The sequence below is a fragment of the Xenia sp. Carnegie-2017 genome, unplaced genomic scaffold, assembly GCF_021976095.1.
Source record: "Xenia sp. Carnegie-2017 unplaced genomic scaffold, XeniaSp_v1 HiC_scaffold_5, whole genome shotgun sequence".
Taxonomy (NCBI): Eukaryota; Metazoa; Cnidaria; class Anthozoa; order Malacalcyonacea; family Xeniidae; genus Xenia; species Xenia sp. Carnegie-2017.
Genome location: NW_025813515.1, coordinates 1 through 19,971, shown reverse-complemented (window position 1 = coordinate 19,971; position 19,971 = coordinate 1). Strand labels below are relative to the sequence as shown.

The 19,971-nt window shown below is 35.5% G+C and overlaps 1 protein-coding gene and 1 long non-coding RNA gene across 2 annotated transcripts; one reads left to right on the top strand and one right to left on the bottom strand.

Moving 5' to 3' along the window:
• The first annotated feature begins 1,217 nt into the window (after positions 1 to 1,217).
• On the top strand, positions 1,218 to 7,805 carry LOC124456517. Its single transcript, XR_006952324.1, has 3 exons — positions 1,218 to 1,245; positions 7,068 to 7,212; positions 7,740 to 7,805. It is a non-coding gene; the product is annotated as an uncharacterized LOC124456517 (long non-coding RNA).
• A 9,675-nt stretch (positions 7,806 to 17,480) lies between these two features.
• Positions 17,481 to 19,809, bottom strand: LOC124456515. Its single transcript, XM_047006937.1, has 8 exons — positions 19,251 to 19,809; positions 19,032 to 19,172; positions 18,828 to 18,899; positions 18,676 to 18,745; positions 18,486 to 18,572; positions 18,224 to 18,411; positions 17,862 to 18,113; positions 17,481 to 17,758 (listed from the first exon to the last, which is right to left on the bottom strand). The coding sequence occupies exons 2-8, from the start codon at positions 19,057 to 19,059 to the stop codon at positions 17,481 to 17,483; spliced, it is 975 nt and encodes a 324-aa protein (XP_046862893.1). The 5' UTR covers positions 19,060 to 19,172; positions 19,251 to 19,809.
• Positions 19,810 to 19,971: the final 162 nt, after the last annotated feature.

Sequence of the window (19,971 nt, the reverse complement as noted above, 5' to 3'; positions counted from 1 at the left end):
TACGGCACTCGTAATATCCGTGACAACGTTAAAAATGTTTTTTTTTCTCTACAACTTTATTGCATAATATCATATCCAAGCTTTCCTTTGATTTGACGGGAAATGGTTTTTATTCACTCCTACATCTTCTGCCTTTATAATTAGTCGATCTGTATTTCTAAACTAATATTTACAAATGCCCCAAGAGAATCTTTTTATTTTATTGGCTCTCTTCTACAAATACAATACCATGTCCGACTATTTGATTACGAATTTTGTAATTTGATCACGTTTTTGACACTTGTGTTTACGATGGGAAAGATGGATTGCTTAAATGTACCTAGTTGTTTAGACTACTTGGATCCATAGTTATCCTGTAATGTATACTCTTGTGAAACACCAATGAGCATACGTAGTGTGTCTTCTATAACCTCTATTCTTGTTCTCCACTTCATCATCTATCCATATTTGTTCTTTTTTGTTCTCAGCTCAACACAACCCTTGTCTGAAGTTCCTAAAACCTTGATCTACCCAAGAAAGATCTCTGGTGGTAACATGTTAGGTATGGCTAGTGGTTGGTCATCGTCATTGAGCCTTGTGACACCAGTTCAGTATACGTTAATTGTCCTGAAGACGTTGAGGTTGCTAGTAAAGCGTCGCCTAAAGAAGTTAGTTTTCATGGTATGCTAACGGATTACGCAAACGTTGTTTGAAAGAAGTTCACATCAAATGGTTATGGTCTCGTTCCATCGTCTTCTGAGAAGGTTTCATGTTCATCCTGTATCTTTCACCAATGTTACAAATACTTAGTTTTTTTATGCTTTTTGAAATTGTCGTTTTAATGATTATTATTTTAGAGTATAGACATTGAAGAATCTTATGGTAGTGTACAGGTATTTTCAACATTTTTTTGTTGAAAAATTCTCTAGTTTCAATTCTTGGAAATTTCTCATCTTAATATTCATCTTTACTTTAGAATCCTTTCGATACGAGAAATCGTCGGGATTTGAGGTACTTTATACGATATATTGAATTTAAGTTTTATAGCGTTAATAACTCTCATCTGTCCATCGTAACTTTGCTATGATTCTATGGATAAATTATGTTTTTGTATATAACAGATTATTGATGATCCTACTTCACCTGAAGGTGTTCAGCAAGAACGACGTATGAAGTTACTGTCGCTTATTAACAATATAGCCCTTGATAAAGGGTTGGATGGTCAAAATTATAAATGTCATGGTTGTTCCAGACCAATTGGAATGAGTATGATCAATGAATTCTCGACTTGTCATTTGCTAATAACTCAAATATATTTTTATTTTCAAATTTCTTAGCCTAATAAATGTTATCTTTGTAGAAACGATTATAACAAAGTACATAATCTTTTCCGTGAAGCCCATGGATGCGTTCGTTCATGATGAAAGAGTCATATTGTATAAGGAGGCTCTCGTTCATCACGAGAGAGTTATGAAAGTTACGTTGTAAAGGTAATAAATAAAAACGTATAAACATGCTTAGAGTTTTTAAGTTATAGTTCAAAAGGCAGAAGTTGTTTGAACGTTTGGAAGTATCCTTGGACGTTCTAGTTTTATGAGAAGAATTCTTGTAAAGAAAAGATAAATTTTGAAAACCAAAGAATCCGTTTTCGGTCCATGCCTCCCGATAGCCTAGATAGTTGAGCACTAGAGCGTCGCATGTTAACTAAAGGAACCACATAATCCTTGTTTGTTTTCCATGAAACATATGTATGGTTTGCTCGTAATACGTGAGAAACAGTAAATGGGAGAGTTAAATCAGAAAGATATAAACCGATAAAATTGGTATAAAACATGTTTAAGGTTGTCTTTATTTATAAGTGTCAGAAGAAGACAGGGTCATAAGAAGTTAATTGAAACATTGCTTGGTTTGTTTTATGAGAAAAACAAAAGAATAAAATCGAAAGCAAAAACCCGTTTTCGGTCCATGCTTCCCGATACCTTCTTAAGCGCAAGGCACTAGAACGCCGCATGTTAACGTTTCGGTAGGAGATTTCGGCCCTCCACGCTATCCTACTTGGGAGATGCCAATAGCAAGCTTCCGCCCATCAGAGCCTGAGATCACCTGCGATAGGCTTTGCTCAGGGTACGCAGGGGAGTGCGGTCGCCACCGAAGTGTGGGCCCTAAGCCACTGCATACTATATCGCACCCAGCTTCCACTGCTAGTTGATATCTACTATATGAAGTTTTAGCTTTATATATATATACCAAAATTTAAAGGCGTACGAAAGTTGTGGGATGATTGTTATCGTTACTGCGCATGCCCAGATGATTTCTTTGATAATTTGCGACTAAGTGAGTTAATTGACACAAATGTAGTGCAAGTACATATAGTTGGTCGTTGTCATGACTATGAACAATTACTCGAGTGGACTGCGCAGACGATTTCTCTATTAAATTGTTACTTGCTATTTACTTCAAAATTGGTGCTAGTAGATGCAGTTGGTCGTTGCCATGACCATGACCTTTAGCTAGTCAAGTTGACTGCGCATGCTCAATGAGACTGCGCATGCGCAGATGATTTGTCTTAAAACGTGTGACTGAGCCAGCTAATTACTCCAAAATCGGTACTAGTACATCCAGTTGGTCGTTACCATGAGCTTGGAGAGTTTGTGGAGTTGACAACGCATGCTCAGATTCTCAATTAATTTGTGACAGAGCGAGCTCTGAAATTGGTGCTTGTAGATGCGCTGAGCAAGTTTTCCATCATGTATTTTCTGCATGCTCTTTGTCTACTTAAGCTTGTTTTGACAAATGCATATGAAACTCGTCAACACTTTGTTACGGCACTCGTAATATCCGTGACAACGTTAAAAATGTTTTTTATTTTTCTCTACAACTTTATACTTGCATAGCATGTCATATCCAAGCTTTCCTTTGATTTGACGGGAAATGGTTTTATTCACTACATCTTCTGCCTTTATAATTAGTCGATCTGTATTTCTAAACTAATATTTACAAATGCCAAGAGAATCTTTTTATTTTATTGGCTCTCTTCTACAAATACAATACCATGTCCGACTATTTGATTGCACGAATTTTGTAATTTGATCACGTTTTTGACACTTGTGTTTACGATGGGAAGATGGATTGCTTAAATGTACCTAGTTGTTTAGACTACTTGGATCCATAGTTATCCTGTAATGTATATCTTTGAAAGAGCACCAAGTGGTATACGTATTCCTATAACCTCTATTCTTGTTCTCCACTTCATCATCTATCCATATTTGTTCTTTTTAGTTCTCAGCTCAACACAACCCTTGTCTGAAGTTCCTAAACCTTGATCTACCCAGAAAGATCTCTGGTGGTAACATATTAGGTATGGCTAGTGGTTGGTCATCGTCATTGAGCCTTGGTGACACCAGTTCAGTATACGTTAATTGTCCTGAAGACGTTGAGGAGGTTGCTAGTAAAGCGTCGCCTAAACCAGAAGTTAGTTTTCATGGTATGCTAACGGATTACGCAAACGTTGTTTGAAGGAACACATCAAATGGTTATGGTCTCGTTCCATCGTCTTCTGAGAAGGTTTCATGTTCATCCTGTATCTTTCACCAATTTACAAATACTTAGTTTTTATGCTTTTTGAAATTGTCGTTTTAATGATTATTATTTTTAGAGTATAGACATTGAAGAAGAATTTATGGTAGTGTACAGGTTCAACATTTTTTTGGAAAAATTCTCTAGTTTCAATTCTTTTCTCATCTTAATTTTCATCTTTACTTTAGAATCCTTTCGATACGAGAAATCGTCGGGATTTGAGGTACTTTATACGATATATTGAATTTAAGTTTTATAGCGTTAATAACTCTCATCTGTCCATCGTAACTTTGCTATGATTCTATGGATAAATTATGTTTTTGTATATAACAGATTATTGATGATCCTACTTCACCTGAAGGTGTTCAGCAAGAACGACGTATGAAGATACTGTCGTTGATTAACAATATAGCCCTTGATAAAGGGTTGGATGGTCAAAATTATAAATGTCATGGTTGTTCCAGACCAATTGGAATGAGTATGATCAATGAATTCTCGACTTGTCATTTGCTAATAACTCAAATATATTTTTATTTTCAAATTTCTTAGCCTAATAAATGTTATCTTTGTAGAAACGATTATAACAAAGTACATAATCCCTTTTTTCCGTGAAGCCCATGGATGCGTTCGTTCATGATGAAAGAGTCATATTGTATAAGGAGGCTCTCGTTCGTCACGAGAGAGTTATGAAAAAGTTACGTTGTAAAAGGTAATAAATAAAAAACGTATAAACATGCTTAGAGTTTTTTTAAGTTATAGTTCAAAAAGGCAGAAGTTGTTTGAACGTTTGAAGTATCCTTGGACGTTCTAGTTTTTTTATGAGAAGAATTCTTGTAAAGAAAAAGACAAATTTTGAAAACCAAAGAATCCCGTTTTTCAAAGAAAAGCTAAATATGACATGCAATATACAGGCATTAAATTATAGAGAAAATAAAAACATTTTAACGTTGTCATGGATATTACGAGTGCCGTAACAAAGTGTTGATGAGTTTCATATGCATTTGTCAAAACTAGCATAAGAAAACAAAGAGTATTCCAAAAATATATGATTGAAAACTTGCTCAGCGCATTTACAAGCACCAATTTCAGAGCTCGCTCTGTCACAAATTAATTGAGAGTCTGAGCATGTGTTGTCAACACCACAAACTCTCCAAGCTCATGGTAGCGACCAACTGGATGTACTAGTACCGATTTTGGAGTAAATAGCTCGCTCAGTCACAAGTTTCAACACAAATCAGCTGCGCTTGTGCAGTCTGCTTGAGCATGCGCAATCAACTTCACCAGATACCCAATCCCGTGGTCTGGCAACGACCAACTGCATCTACTAGCACCAATTTTGAAGTAACTAGCATGCTTAGTAACAATTTAATTGAGAAACGATCTGCGCATGCGCAGTCTGCTCGAGCATGTGCAGTCCACTCGAGTAGTTGTTCATAGTCATGACAACGACCAACTATACGTATTTGCACTACAATTGTGTCAATTAACTCATTTAGTCGCAAATTATCAAAGAAATCATGTGCGCATGCGCAGTAACGATAACAATCATCCCACAACTTTCGTACGCCTTTAAATTTTTGTATATATATATAAAGCTAAAACTTCATATAGTAGATGTCAACTAGCAGTGGAAGCTGGGTGCGATATAGTATGCAGTAGCTTATGGGCCCACACTTCGGTGGCGACCGCACTCTCCCTGCGTACCCTGAGCAAAGCCTATCGCAGGTGATCTCAGGTTCTGATGGGCGGAAGCTTGCTATTGGCATCTCCCAAGTAGGATAGCGTGGAGGGGCCGAAATCTCCTACCGAAACGTTAACATGCGGCGTTCTAATGCCTTGAGCTTAAGGAGGTATCGGGAAGCATGGACCGAAAACGGGGTTTTTTTCCTTTCGAATTTTGTCTTTTTGTTTTCCTCTCATAAGAAAAACCAGGCAATGTTTCTATTAACTTCTTATGACCCTGTCTTTATCGGACACTTATAATTAAAGACAACCTTAAACATGTTTTATACCATTTTTATCGCTTTTCATCTTTCAGATTTAACTCTCCATTTATTGTTTCTCATGTATCACGAGCAAACCATCCATATGCTTCATGGCAAACAAACAAGGAATATGTGGTTCCCTTAGTTGACATGCGACGCTCTAGTGCTCAACTATCACGGGTATCGGGAAGCACGGACCGAAAACGGGATTTTTCTGTTTTAAAAATTTGTCTTTTTCTTTACAAGAATTCTTCTCATAAAAGAAACTAGAACGTCCAAGGATACTTCAAAGGTTCAAACAACTTCTGCCTTTTTGAATTATAATTTAAACAAACTCTAAGCATGTTTATACTTTTTTTTACTTTTTACCTTTTACAATGTAACTTTCTCATAACTCAATCGTGATGAACGCGAGCCTCCTTATACAATATGACTCTTTCATCATGAACGAACACATCCATGGGCTTCACGGAAAAAAGGGATTATGTGCTTTGTTATAATAGTTTCTACAAAGATAAGATGAATATTCTTACATATGTCCCATAAAGGGCACATTAAAACCAACAGTTGTCTGTGTACTTTGGGCTTCTTCGTCCATCAGAATCGAATCTTTGTCGCCAACTGTAGTGTTTTATATTTCATTTATGTATTTATTTTACCACTGCCTAGATAGTACAAGTTAACTCCTTTTTATATATTTTAGCTTTATAACAATTAACATAACTTATAACGTAAATCCTATTAAATTAACATAAATTAATAAACATAACATTATGTTGAGTAAAACTCTTTGTTTTGAGCATGCATTTTTTGTGCAAACATGGTTGCAGTGATTACCAGATAGAAAGTTATTTCTTATTGCAAACTTGTTTTTCTTTTGGCATGAAATTTGACTTGAACGTCATCTGGCATGAAAATCTTTTTAGTATTCTGGTTGTGTGGAATGTATCAGTTGAACTGTTTCATAAGGCTATGAAAAAATAAATGAAGAAATGATTTAATAATAATAAACTATATTTAATGGTAGTATGAAGTTTAAATTTTGTGTGAAATTGAAAATTTATACAGTTACTAAATGCTGTGAAAAGTGATTGTAAAATTCTTTTGGTTCCAAGAAGATTAATCACTGAAGAGATGATTGTTGTTGCTGTTGTTGCTGATATTTTATGACAATATTTGTACTTCACTGTCTTAATCACAGATGTAATGCAGACATATATGTCATATAATTTGGGATATGTAGAATAGTGTTTGGACAACAAAAGATTCTGTTTAATTCTCCATCAGTAATGATGATCATTACAATAGCATTGATGGTATAGCATTACATTTGTAGAAATAATAATTATCATAGCAATACCAACAACAACAGAAACTATGTATAGTAAATAGAATATAGTAGCAATAAAAAAAACAAATGTCATCTCATGCCATTTGTTAAAGTCCATATTGTTGCAAACTATACATAGCTTTTTGCAGTACTTATGCCTAATGTGACCATTATCAATTATTTTACTTTTCTTTTAGTTCAGTTACTTGGAGTATCTTGGTTGCCAGGGCTAGCTGCTTACTGGTGAATGGAAAAAAGAGCTTTATGTCCTTGGTTCATCAGGAGGAAAAAGATTTGTTCACAATGAACCAGCAGTTTTGTGCAAGTTTCAAGCAATGTTTGGTAAAGAGTAAAATAGGCATAAAGTTTAACTTCTATTGGTATGTCAGCACCAGTTTCATGGATACCAGTTACTGGATGGTACTCAAGTAGATACATATGACTAAGTTTCAGAGCTTTAGTATAATGTCATGTTACCTATGGTTGCAAAATGTTCATCCCATCTCAAAATAGCATATTTCTAACGGTGAATATTAAAGTATTTTTGGTATCCGATAAAGTGGTATACGTATATAATATCATGAAACCATTTGCTACACTGTGTTTCACCCCTTTTGGCAATCACCAGGTGAATGACAGTTGATGCTTTATTTTACTTTTAGGAATTTATATTTTGCTCAATCTATAAAGATATTGAGCATGCTTTTATAACGAAAATTCACAAACTATAATTTTATATTGATAAGCCTGCTTCGTGATTTCTCACTCTTCATTAAATTCTCTAAAAGAGTGAAAATCACGAAGCAAGCTTTTGGGATAAAATTGTAGTTTGTATAGCAAAAAAAAAATTTGTATGCTATATTTGGTAGATGTAGACCGAGAAAAACAGAAATGGACTCATGAGGATGTAAGAATGCTCTTTAACAAGAAGTATAGTAAGTCAATTTTTTATTTATTCTTGTACGCAGGTCTTCACCATTGAGAGTGACGTGACCATACAGGTGTAATTTTAACAACCACAGGCCTGGATAAAGTGTTTCACTCTATGGCTGCATGTTTAAAAAATTTTTGAATAAATTTTTCATTAAATACTTTTGAAAACAGTATAATGTTGTTAATAACAGTTATGTACAAAGGTTGCCTGTATATTCCTGAATGGTAGTGTTTACCTTACAGTGATAGTTTAATTTTACCTTTGATACACCTGCATAAAGAAATCTTCTCTGTTTTTAATAAAAGTATATGGAAGATACAAAATTTTTTCCTGTGAGTAATTTTGTAAAATTACCCTTTTACAGTCATGTTGTTAAGTCATTATGTTTGTTAGTTCTTGTCAGTGAGCATTTTTCTTAAAGGTGAAGCAAAGGTGTGACTGGTTCTCGCGTTCCATATCTTTCTGGTGGTTTTCATGTTGAAGGACTACCAGATAACATTCACCTAAAGAAGCCACGATAATATGGCTCAAAGGAAATACAGAAAATCATGGACTGCCAGGACAGTATTTCCTTCATTCTTGAAACGTCAGAAGGTGCACCTTTGCAAGATTTTGGTGAAGACTGCAAGGAATTGCTTAGTAATGTATTCGGAAAATGTGACTTTAAAGTATCAAAAGAAGATGTGGAGGTATTGGATATTAATGAGACACATAGCATTTCTGAAATCAAAGAAATAATATCAACACACTGGAAAGTGTTATGTCCAGAAGCTTTGACAGAGTTAAAAAAAAATTGAATGCATATGTGTCTCAGGCAAATCATGTCGTTTTGCCTGTGTACTGTGATGATGAGGAAAGTCAGTTCTGGCTTTTTTCATTTACGGGATCTCTACAAGCTCTGCACCAGATAAGCGCAAGAGGTAAATTGACAGGATGTTGGCTAAATCATGAGTCAGGCAATACCTTCCATCTTATTAAAAAAAAGGAAACAATCTTTGGAAAAAATATTATTATGGACAATGGCAATGTAATTTTTGAGACTCATAGGTTTACTGATTATACCCAAACCTTCATATTGAACAAGTCCTTCGAAAGGAAAGTTACTCAAATTTTATCAAAACAGGGATACATATAGTTTTCAATTTCACACCAATGAAAAAAAATTCGTTGTTTACAATGGTAACAGGTAGCACTGCAATATGTGTATTGTAATCAACTCAGTTTTCAGTTTTAGTTGGATTGTAAATAAGTCAGTTTTAGTTGGATTGAACATGTTTTTTTAATAGGTAATATTCTTCTATTCACATATAAGCCATGCAGAATGTCTAATTCTATAATTAAAATTTCGAAGATTAAAGCCCAAAAGTAAAAACTACATTATATAGAAAAATAATTTTTTTTGAGGGGGGCGTTCTACCTTTCACCTACACAAAGACATGCACAATTCACTGGATGGACAAATAAGATATCATTTTTGTAAAAATAACTGTAATAATTGAGATACTTATGCATTAGTAAAAAATATTTATGTTTGTGCAATATGTTTTAAACGTCTTGCTATTGACAATGCATTGCAACCAGAAGAAATAGCTTTGGACAATTGAGCTAATTTCTCTTGCTGGCATAATGCACATGTTTCTTTTATTGCAGGGGAGAGTAGTTACTTTATGTAGCAAGATGCCAAAGTCTAAGCAGTCTTGCTGACTTAAGTTGTTGTCAATACTTCCACATAAAGCTTTGACTTCATTAAGATTCAGAAATACTGGCACCCAAACTTTTTCTTTTCTTTTGTTTCACAACAATAATGTTTTGAAATCCAAGACCTCCATGAGCAAATCCACAAGAATGCATCAACTCTATGCCTTCCCATATCTCAATTAATAAAGATATCCACTCGGCAAACGTGATTCCATGACTATAGCAAAATCCTTCCAAGGACATGTATACTCCAGTTCCTACATGACCATAAAATTTTGTTATTATAATGAATGGCTTTTCATCCCGACAAATACCAATTAAGATTGGAAAACATGGATGAGATGGTAAGCTAAGAACAGGGACACCGGAACTGGGGGGCAAGGGGGGCAACGGCCCCTTGCCTGGAGGAGTGGGCAGGGCAAAAGTGCCCTACAGGTTGATAATTTATTGTTTTAATACAAGATAAAGACTACTTAACCGTTGTGGTATATTGCATTCTTTTAGCTTAGCAATAAAATTGTCGTAACTATGTTAGTTTTCCTTTAACATTTCTTTGTTTTAAGTACGTTTTGTAAGTTCTTTGTTTGTTTAGTTCTTCTTTTGGTTGCAACGCGTGAGAACTTGAAACGCAATGAAAGAGTGAGTACTGCTAATGACGTAAAGGAAAGCTCGACTTATGTAATTACCGATAGTATAAATAACATGTAAATAATTAACTCTAATAGATAGCGTAAACATCTGCTGGCATAAATGGCTCAGTCACCTAAACACTCATGATTTTCAAAGGGATATTTATTGCATCTTATCGCTTTCTCTGCAATGCCAAGAGCAGAAAGATGTAAAAAAGATTCAGCAAAAGCATTAGCGAAAGCAGCGGCTAAACCAGGTCAATCTAAAATAACATCGCTGTTTGCAAAAGGAAACACAGGCCATGATTTTGATTCTGCTTCAACAAGCGGAATTGACACTGTAATAACTGTCAATACTGAAAAAGCCTCAGACTGTGAAACACAAAAATGGTACAAACCGAAAAGTCTGATTGGTGAAACAGAAAAGATATGCATGAAAACGACATGGGTAAAACATGAGAAAGACTTTACAAGTGAAGACAAGGAAAGTAGTGTGAAGCATGGTCGATATTTCCAAGGTCAGTGGTTACGAAATTATGAGTGGCTAGTGTACAATCGAGAAAAAAATAAGGCTTTTTGCGAAATTTGTTCTACTCACTCTAAGATAAAGGGAGTGTTTGGCAGTTATGAAGTTGGATTTGATAACTGGAAAAAGGCTGTGAAATTCAACGAACATGAAAACAGTTACGCTCATAAATAAGCTTGTGCCACATCAGACAAAGGGCAATTGTCTATTAGCATAGCCTGCAGTTCGCTTGCTCTTGAAACGCAGCAGTTAAGACGGAAAGGGTTAATTTCACATCTTCAAACATTAAAAACCCTCTTACGCCAAGGTATAGCGATTAGAGGTAGAACGGATTTTGAATCTAATATTCATCAGTTCAATCTTGATAAAGCTATTAACGACAAGGCACTAAAACTTTTACTTGACGAGAACCGATACGTAACTGCACGACATCCTGGACGAGCAGAAACAGATGATTGTATTAAATGCTCGAAGACATTTGATTGATAAAATTCTAGTGAGAGAATCATTTTCAATTCTAGCTGACGAATCATCAGACGTATCTAAGAAAGAACAGTTGTCTTTCTCCGTAAGGACCTGTGATGATAATTACGAAGTATCGGAAGATTTTGTTGGAATTTATGAATGTTCGCAAGGACTTTCATCTGATGCATTCTGCACTACACCAAAGATATCCTTATCAGATGTGGCATGGAAGGTCAGAAAATGGCAGCTATAGGCTTTGATGGGCTTCAGCAATGAAATCCCTCGCAAGAAAGCTCAAGGAAGATATTGCACCAAACGCAATTTATGTTCATTGTTTCAGTCACTGCAATGAACTTATTATACAGGATGCAGCTAAGCAATCTAATTTATTGTCTACATCACTGGTTTTATGCGAATCCCTGTATGCAATCGTAGGTGCCCATCCAAAACGTATTTTATTGTTCGAAGAAATACAGGCAGATTTTAGAAACGAAACAGGAACAAACGATTACAAAGTTCTACGACTCCAAAGTCCTTCTACAACGAGATGGACAACAAGAGTAAAGGCTGCTGACGTCATCTTCGAGAAATCGGCTGGACTACATGCAACCCTTGAAAAACTGCAGGAAGATCCTAGCATTTCGGCAGACACAAAAGCAAAGATTAGAGGAATATTAAGGCGACAACTGTCTTCCTTAATCGTCATCTTTAATTTAAACGCGACAAGAAAGCTATTGGCTTTACTCGAGAAGCTTTCTAAAGAGCTCCAAGCGGTTGATATTTCAGCTGAGTACGCTCTATTTTCAATAAGACATGTCCTGCAACGTCTTCATGAGATGAGAAGCGAAGAAGAGTTTGAGCGTACACTTGATGACGCTAAGAAAGTTTTCGTGTTATGATGTCGTTTCCACTGGAATTTAGTGAAAATTTTGGCACTGGCACCAGACTAAGAAAAGTTCCAAGATGGATGAATAATGAAGAAATGTTAATAAAAGAAAGCCTTCACGTCACAGATGCAAGTTTACAACAGTGCGAATATAACACCAATGCGAAGTTCGTACTACCAAACCATTGATGCAATCATTTCAGGTCAAGGATCGCGATTTGAACAAGACGATCTTTTCCAGATCAAATGTATCGAGAAACTGTTACTTAACTCTATGAAAGAAAGAGGAGTATCTTTAGATGGATTAAGCAATTCTTTGATTGATAAAGATGCTCTAAGAAAGCAGCTTGATGATCTTCCCACCATTCTTGGGCTTTACAACGCGGATCAGAAGAAAAAAATAACAGAAGTCCCGCGTATTTCAACAATAGCAGAGATACTCAATGCCATGCCGTCAGCAAAGAAAAGGTGCTCAGAGATCCATAAACTAATTATACTATACTACACAGCAGGGGCGGATCTAGGATTTTTCAAACATCAGTCATAAAACGTCGAAGGCGCTCCGCACCTGGGGGTCTGAGGCATTCTCCCCTGAGAAATTTTGAATTTCAGAGCCTTGAAAATGCCATTTTCAGCGTTTTTACAATAATGCTATTCAAAACAGATATAGTCTTTAAAATTTCTACCAAGTTGTCAGGCATAGACCCCCCTAGAGACCCCCATTCAAACCTCTATGTAATGAGTTTAGTTAAGTTAGAAATTTGGTACTACAAGTGACAGTTCATAGATATAGAAAAGCTCAGACTTCAAACCATGCAAGTTTATTGTAATCCTTTACCCATCTCCACATCAGTGCCAGCAAATTCACCTTTGAGAAAAACTCAAAATTTTTTCTGCAAAGGTTAAGCAAAATTATCAGAGTGAAAATTTGCAGTTAAGGACAGCTTAATGCCATAAATGTGTTTATTAGGCATTTCACTAGGCTATTATCTCCTGTAAGTATATGCAAGGTGTGCTATATAGCAATCACTAGTAGCATTGTACTTGCAAATACAAACAGAATGTAACCAACATGTCTTTAATTATATAATTACATGAATGTTAAAATTGGTTCATGTGTCATGCTTACTGGTTATGATAAATATCTTTCATATGATCAAAGCTTGTTTAAATGTAAATCAGAAATAATTTAGTTTAGAAATTATAATGATCATCAGAAAAATTACCTAGTGATCATGAAAAATACTTTGCTGTTTTGCCAAATTTCAAGGTTTATCTGCATACATAGAAAGATGTTTTTACTTTATAGAAAATGCTTTTCATACATCAATAGCCCTTTGGAATTTATGGCAAACAATCTGGTATGAGCCGTAGATTAACACACCTTTACATCTCTACATGAGGTGTTCAGTTAGAAAAGGGGACAATATGTAACATCGATCTGCTTACCATACGCAATATTGACATAAATCGCATCACACACTCGCATAATTGACTTTGATATATTACATTCATGCATACACTTCACTTGTCCTTTACTTACGATTTTCGATGTAAATTTCTGCTGATAAAACTCAAAACAATGTTGGCTTTCTTTTGAACATCAGTGACTGAAATGTCGCTCGCGAGATCGTCTTGGCCAAGCATTTAAAATTTATCCATAAATTTCCACCCTCTTGAAAAAATTCACAGTTTGGACAGCAGCATTCATGTCAATATATGAATTTGTAAAAGATTTCCATAAATTCCATCTGATTGTAGTTTAGTTTGAACATCACTGACTAAATTGTCGCTCGCGAGATTGTCTTTGCCAAGCATTTACAATTCATCCACATAGTTTTGGACAGCATCATTCGTGGCAATATATGAATTTGTAAACGATTTCCATAAATTCCATCTGATTGTAGTTTAGTTTCTCTCATGCTTATAAAAATTACTATAAAACGATCAAACATTCAATTCAGACAGTGAGCTTGACTATGTTAGTTCAGTTGGCTATCAGTCGAAATCCGTCAAACACAATAAAGCAAAAATTCAAATGAACCAATTGTAAGATAGCAATTGGACTCCCTTATACGTCCGGCCACCCTTATTATCAGTCGAGACCATTCCAGACTGTCCACTGATCTGGCTATTGACCAATAAAATAAGCGTTTTTGACGTTCATAGACTCCTTTATCCGTCGAACCAGTCAAGCCACCCGCTTATCAGTCGATTATTCCAGGTCAATTAAAATTCAACTGATCTGGTTACCAACGAGATATTCATTGGATTAGTCATTAGTTTTCAATAATAAATAATGCGGGATTTTTATCACGAAGTAAATGCGATAAGAAAATAAGAATAATTAATGAATTTTTAATTAATATGAATAGGTAATTTTTGAATTTCAAACATCAGTCGCGCGACGGATTTGACATACTCTAGATCCGCCCCTGCTACACAGTGCCACTCTCATCTGCCTCGTGCGAACGCACATTCAGCGTAATGCGTCGTCTCAAAACATGGCTGCGGTCATACACTGAAGGAAATCATCTGAATGATATTATGTTCTCCAACATTCAGAAGCAACACATGGATATGGTGGAAATAGACGTAATTGCCAAAGAGTTTTCACAGAGAAATGAAAGAAGAATTAAATATTTTGGAAAATACAATACATGACAAATTGTGAATTAGTGACGTTACATCGTTTGATAGTTATATTATCGTTAATATTTATCGACCAACACTGCGGACATGTGCTTCTGTACAGTGTATTGTGTATTGCATGTAGCACATCTCTTTGCTGTTTATCAATATAATATTATTTTTAGTATATTTCACTAATGTGCCCTTCCACAAATGCTTGCCCCTTCTGCCCTTTTGCCGTTCCGGCGTCCCTGGCTAAGAATAGTTCTTGCTTCCTCAATGACATCAAACTCAGATTTCCTCACTGCAACTGCCATTCCTCTAAACCAACATAACTCCATGCTATCAAAATTCCCATTTGGGAATGAATATGTAGGCTTCTTTGATGAGGAACGTAGCAATTCCGACCGATTGATACTCATGCAATCAGGTAATCCACAAAGCATCTTATTCTCAGTTGAGCAATCTATGAAATGAGACAAGAAAATAAAGTTTGCTCCATGTCCAAGGTAGCTCTTCTCAAGATGGAAAATCAATCCCCCCAACAAAAAAAGGTTCTCAATATTATATACAATTAACACCAAAAATTAAGCCCTTCCTCAAATTATTCTTATCGTGTGCCTCTGAAATTTATGTTAATTAGGGACTGCGCTAGCTATTTTAAACCATACCATTTTCCGTATGACATTGTTTAACATTTTCAATGGCGTCGATGTGGCTAATGCCAGAATAAAAGTAGACATGATTGCTATGAATTCGCTTCACCATAGGAAAACACTTTTGTACAATGAACCCACACTCTCGAACAGATATACTCTTATATTTATTTCTCAACACTTTTAGAACATCTGAGCATTTTACACGACATAAGGAATCTTGATGAAACAGAGTTCACAACCTATAATAAAGTCATATATAACGATTAAGGACACAAGCGACTGCGTTCACGGGTTCCGGTTGACAAAAAACCCCACAAGTGGAGACATTCTCACCAATTTGCACGAGCTTCTCGAAAGTGAGACGGTTTATGTTTTCTTCTTGATGCATCTTTTTTCGGCATTGCTTCAACTCAAATGACATAAATATGGGCAGTACAGTTTATAAGAGTATGCAACATATGTGAGTAATGTCCATTGTCCATATATAAAATAAAAACAATAGTACCCGCTCGGTGATTGGTCTATAGCCGTGTGTGCATTAACCTGTGCAAACCGACTTCAACTCAACCAATCAAATCAATCTATTAACCAAAAAAAATTTGCATATCGATGTAAATTTATCTGTTTCTAATTATTGTTTCGTATCATTGTATACAAGAGGTAAAAACTGTTTTTCGTGTTTGCACCGTTGCACTGGCTTATGCAAACCTTGAAGCCGTTTGTGGGAACTCGAGCAGATGCAATCGTACAGACCTTCGGTCTGCTGCTTGCACTGATCTGCTCTCAAGTTTTCCCAAAGGTCTCATTGGTTTGCATAAGGCAAATTGTGATATATGGGCATATGTGACGTAAACGATCTAATAAATGCCCTATATTAAATTAACACCTTATACATATTAAACGCCCCCCCCCCCTCCTTGCAACGCTACTTACTAATAAAGTCCCGTCCTCGATAGACACCTACCACCTTCACAACATTACCTTTATGATATATTAATTATAGTGGGTTCACAATTTGGCTTATAAGAAGTTTAGTTTGTCTTAGTTTTGTTTTATTTGTTCACACAAACAACTAATATACAGGTCTCTCTTTTCATTTCGCTGCACCACAACATCTAGAATTGATTAAACGCCCTGGCCGTTGATAAATTCATTTACGGTACCAACGAACACTTAAAATAAAGCAACATATATATCATAAATGAATTCCACTTTTAACATTTCGAGAATTCCGCTGCGTCGACATATTCACTTTACGGTGCTTTTTGTGAAATAAACAGCACCGCATAATCCAATATCATCGAGCATATGTGATTGTTACACAAAAGTATGCAGTAGCCAGTAGCAATGTTTTGTTACAGCAAATAGTTGACAGTTGTGGCTTTAAATTTTTTAACAAATTATGTTTCAAATAAAATATTGATTTTTTTAGTTAGTACAACGACCCTTATAGCATGGACCTTATTAGTAGCAGAGTATGTAGCACCTTATAATAAAAACAACCCCAAAAAAAACGATCACGTTCTTTTCTTAACATCAGAATGTTACTTTAGAATGTGATTGTAGGGAGGGTTGGTATTGCGTAGAGAGTATTTCAAGCTCACGGCAAGAATGCGTGATACGTAATACGTGCATAGATTATGGTAGGCGTGCAACATGACAAGAGTGTTCGATCTGTAAAATGGCTTACGTGTTCTGTGAAATGGAAGCAGTGCTCAGTAACGTAGATTAATAATTTTGAGTTTTATATTATTTCAATCCAAACACGTATTCGGATTCATTTCTCATTTACCTCTTACAGCGGCAGTGCCATCAAGGGTGCCGAACCAGACCGCACTCTCTCGTCCGCATCGTTTCGTTAGCTTGAACATCGGTAAAGTTAGTCATCTGTTTGGAGTTAATCTCGAGCAAAATATGAAGCTAATTGGTTGGGATGTATGTCGCATATAAACTCTTACTTGTAGGACATTGATAAATAATAAAGAACATAGTTCTCTCACCATTCAACGACAGGTCAAAACTTCCGGTGTTGTACAGAAGAAGAGAAAATGACTGTGCACTAACATGACGTCACAAAACCAAATGTTTGCGTGATATCAGTTATACTAGATACGTGAACAACTAAATTACATAGTAAGTACATAAAAAGTAGCTATTAGTTTACGAATAGTAGCTATGTCGTCTATTCAATGTCACTGTCCACTTCTGAGAGCTCTTCGATGTTTTCATCTTCAGTATCGGATTCCTCATACGGTGAGCTTTCAGATTCATTGGGAATGTTGACATCATTGGTTAAGTTGACAATCTCAGCATGGAGAAGAAAAGTTTCTCCAAGTGGAAGCTCAAAACTTTTCTTCAAGCTGAACAACTCATTCCGCAATTTGGTTTTAAATCTTATCAGTTCATGCTTTGAACCAAGCATGAATTCATCGCTGCTCAAATCACCAATATCAGCAAGTGCTTCATCAATTTTGAGATAAGATTGGTGTAATACAATAGAAGCCTTTCTCTTTCCAAGTTTAAAAGTTTCTCTTCCTCGTCACATCGTTTTAGGATTAAGTACATTTCAATAGCTTTCCTCTTTGTGTATACTGGGACCGAGGATTCCCTAGAATGTCATCCTCACCAGACTCAAATCCCTCATAAAGGTCTGATGTAGGATCTTTCGTTTTGTCAAATGTCAGACGATCGGGTAAACTGTTTATAAAATCACGAAGAGAATCAATGGCAGCATTGTGTTTCTCAATTGTTAATTTCATCTTGTTCGTGATCTTGGTGATTTGCCTGGACAAGCGAGTGGCAATTTTCTGACCATCTAAACAAGTAAAAGGAATACAAAATTAACATTTACAAGAACAACAAAAGACAGATATGGTAACATAGCTTAGGTTACAAGTATTCGAAATTTACAGTGCATTACAGTACCTGCATACTTCTTTCTCAATGTTATTAAGAAATGCCTTTCTATGGAAAGTCCATGTAAAGCTCCGACAGTATCTTTTCGTTTTCTTTGTATGACTTGCAATGCAACGACGTCAAAATTAGGATGACCAGGTTTCCATCTTTCTTTTACAGAATGCTTTCGTTCAATATCTTTTAAAATCTTTCGAAACCTGTTTACATAAATTTTGCGCGTATGTAAAAAAAAATTTAAAGCAAAATATTGCTTTGACACATTTATACATACTGGTATAGTTTTTTCGACATCTGATAAATTGAGTAATCTTCAGATGTTATCTTCTGGTTTTCTTCAAAACATCCGAATGATGTAGCACTAAGAATTTAATAATTCACCAATTAGGCTCAAAAGAAATATTAAAACGTCTATAGGCATGTATTATAGAGAAATAGCCAGTTTAGTACATTAAAAAACCTACCTTAGTTGTTTAAAATGCAGTAGCTTTTGAACGTACGTCACTTTCCAGTTCTCCGTGGTTTCTTTATGTTCTGTATTTAAAAAGTACGTCTTTAAATCCTACAGACTGAATTGTTAAGAATGAAACTATTTGCCATGAATGACATTATATACCTGGGTAGACTCTTGACATAATTTCCTTCTCTCTGGCCTCCCACTGACAAACAATTTCAGGATCGTACGTCACTAACAAACAAAATAAATTCGTATTTCCTTGGATGCAAATTGAATTGAGAGTTCGGTTAGGCAAAAAGAAATCTTAAATACTTTTCGGCCACAGAAAACGTAAGAAACTTCTAACCTACCAGAACTACTTACCAGGTAGTTCGCTAAATAAATCCTTCATTTCTTGTTGCGTTTTAATTTTAACTTGTAGACATTTTTTAAGCTTCGACGTCAACAATGAAATATCGGCACCGAAATTGACACTTTTGACAAAATGTCATGCCTCTTGTTTGCCTAGAACGGTACCAATTTATTCAAAGTTTAGTTGGTGAATGAACATGTCCCACATCATACATGCCAACATTAAGATACCTTTAAATGTGATGATAATACACATCTAATATCATACATTATTTTTAAATTAACACCAGGACTTTGGTCAGCATCTTTTAAAATGCTTTGGATTAGGAACAGCGAATACGAAATTCTGAATATTAATAATAGGACACTAAATATTATTAAAGGGTAATAATAGATCACATTAGCACAGAATCGTTTTGTCCTTTGTCCCTTTATTTCAAAATTGACACAGGAAAAGAAATTATAACCCGACGATTTGTTGTCCATACCACCTCATCAAAGATCAACAATATTGATAATTACGTGCAAACCTGACAGCTTACACAATCAAGACATAGACCATGTATAAACATGATAAATTAGAGGAAAAGAAAAAAATTGGCTGTTTGTAATTTTGATTTTAAATCCATGTAGCTACTTACGTATGTATCAGGGCCCATGGACCTGTATGAAGCATCGACCCACTTTTCTCAGGGGCGAAGCCTGCCCAATCTTTTACTCTTACGATGCAAATTTGTCAGCAAAATTGTTAATAATTTCTTTAGAAAATCAAATCCATTCATTGTTTTTCCAGTGATTGAATACAAAAATATTTGCAATGTAAAAGTAAAAAAGTGCTGGCTTTTCCATTGCTTTTCATTGGACTATAAACAAATAATGTATGTTTTCAAACTATTCACCCCCTTCCCTTTACAGAATACTTTTGAATAGGCTTCAAAGTCCTTCATCATGC

Coding starts and splice junctions, on each gene's coding strand:
- LOC124456515 (XM_047006937.1), bottom strand. CDS start 19,059: ATGAAGGATTTATTTAGCGAACTACCTG. Junction 18,573..18,675: donor CTGCATTTTAAACAACTAAG/GTAGGTTTTTTA, acceptor TTAAATTCTTAG/TGCTACATCATTCGGATGTT. Junction 18,114..18,223: donor ATTGAGAAAGAAGTATGCAG/GTACTGTAATGC, acceptor TTACTTGTTTAG/ATGGTCAGAAAATTGCCACT.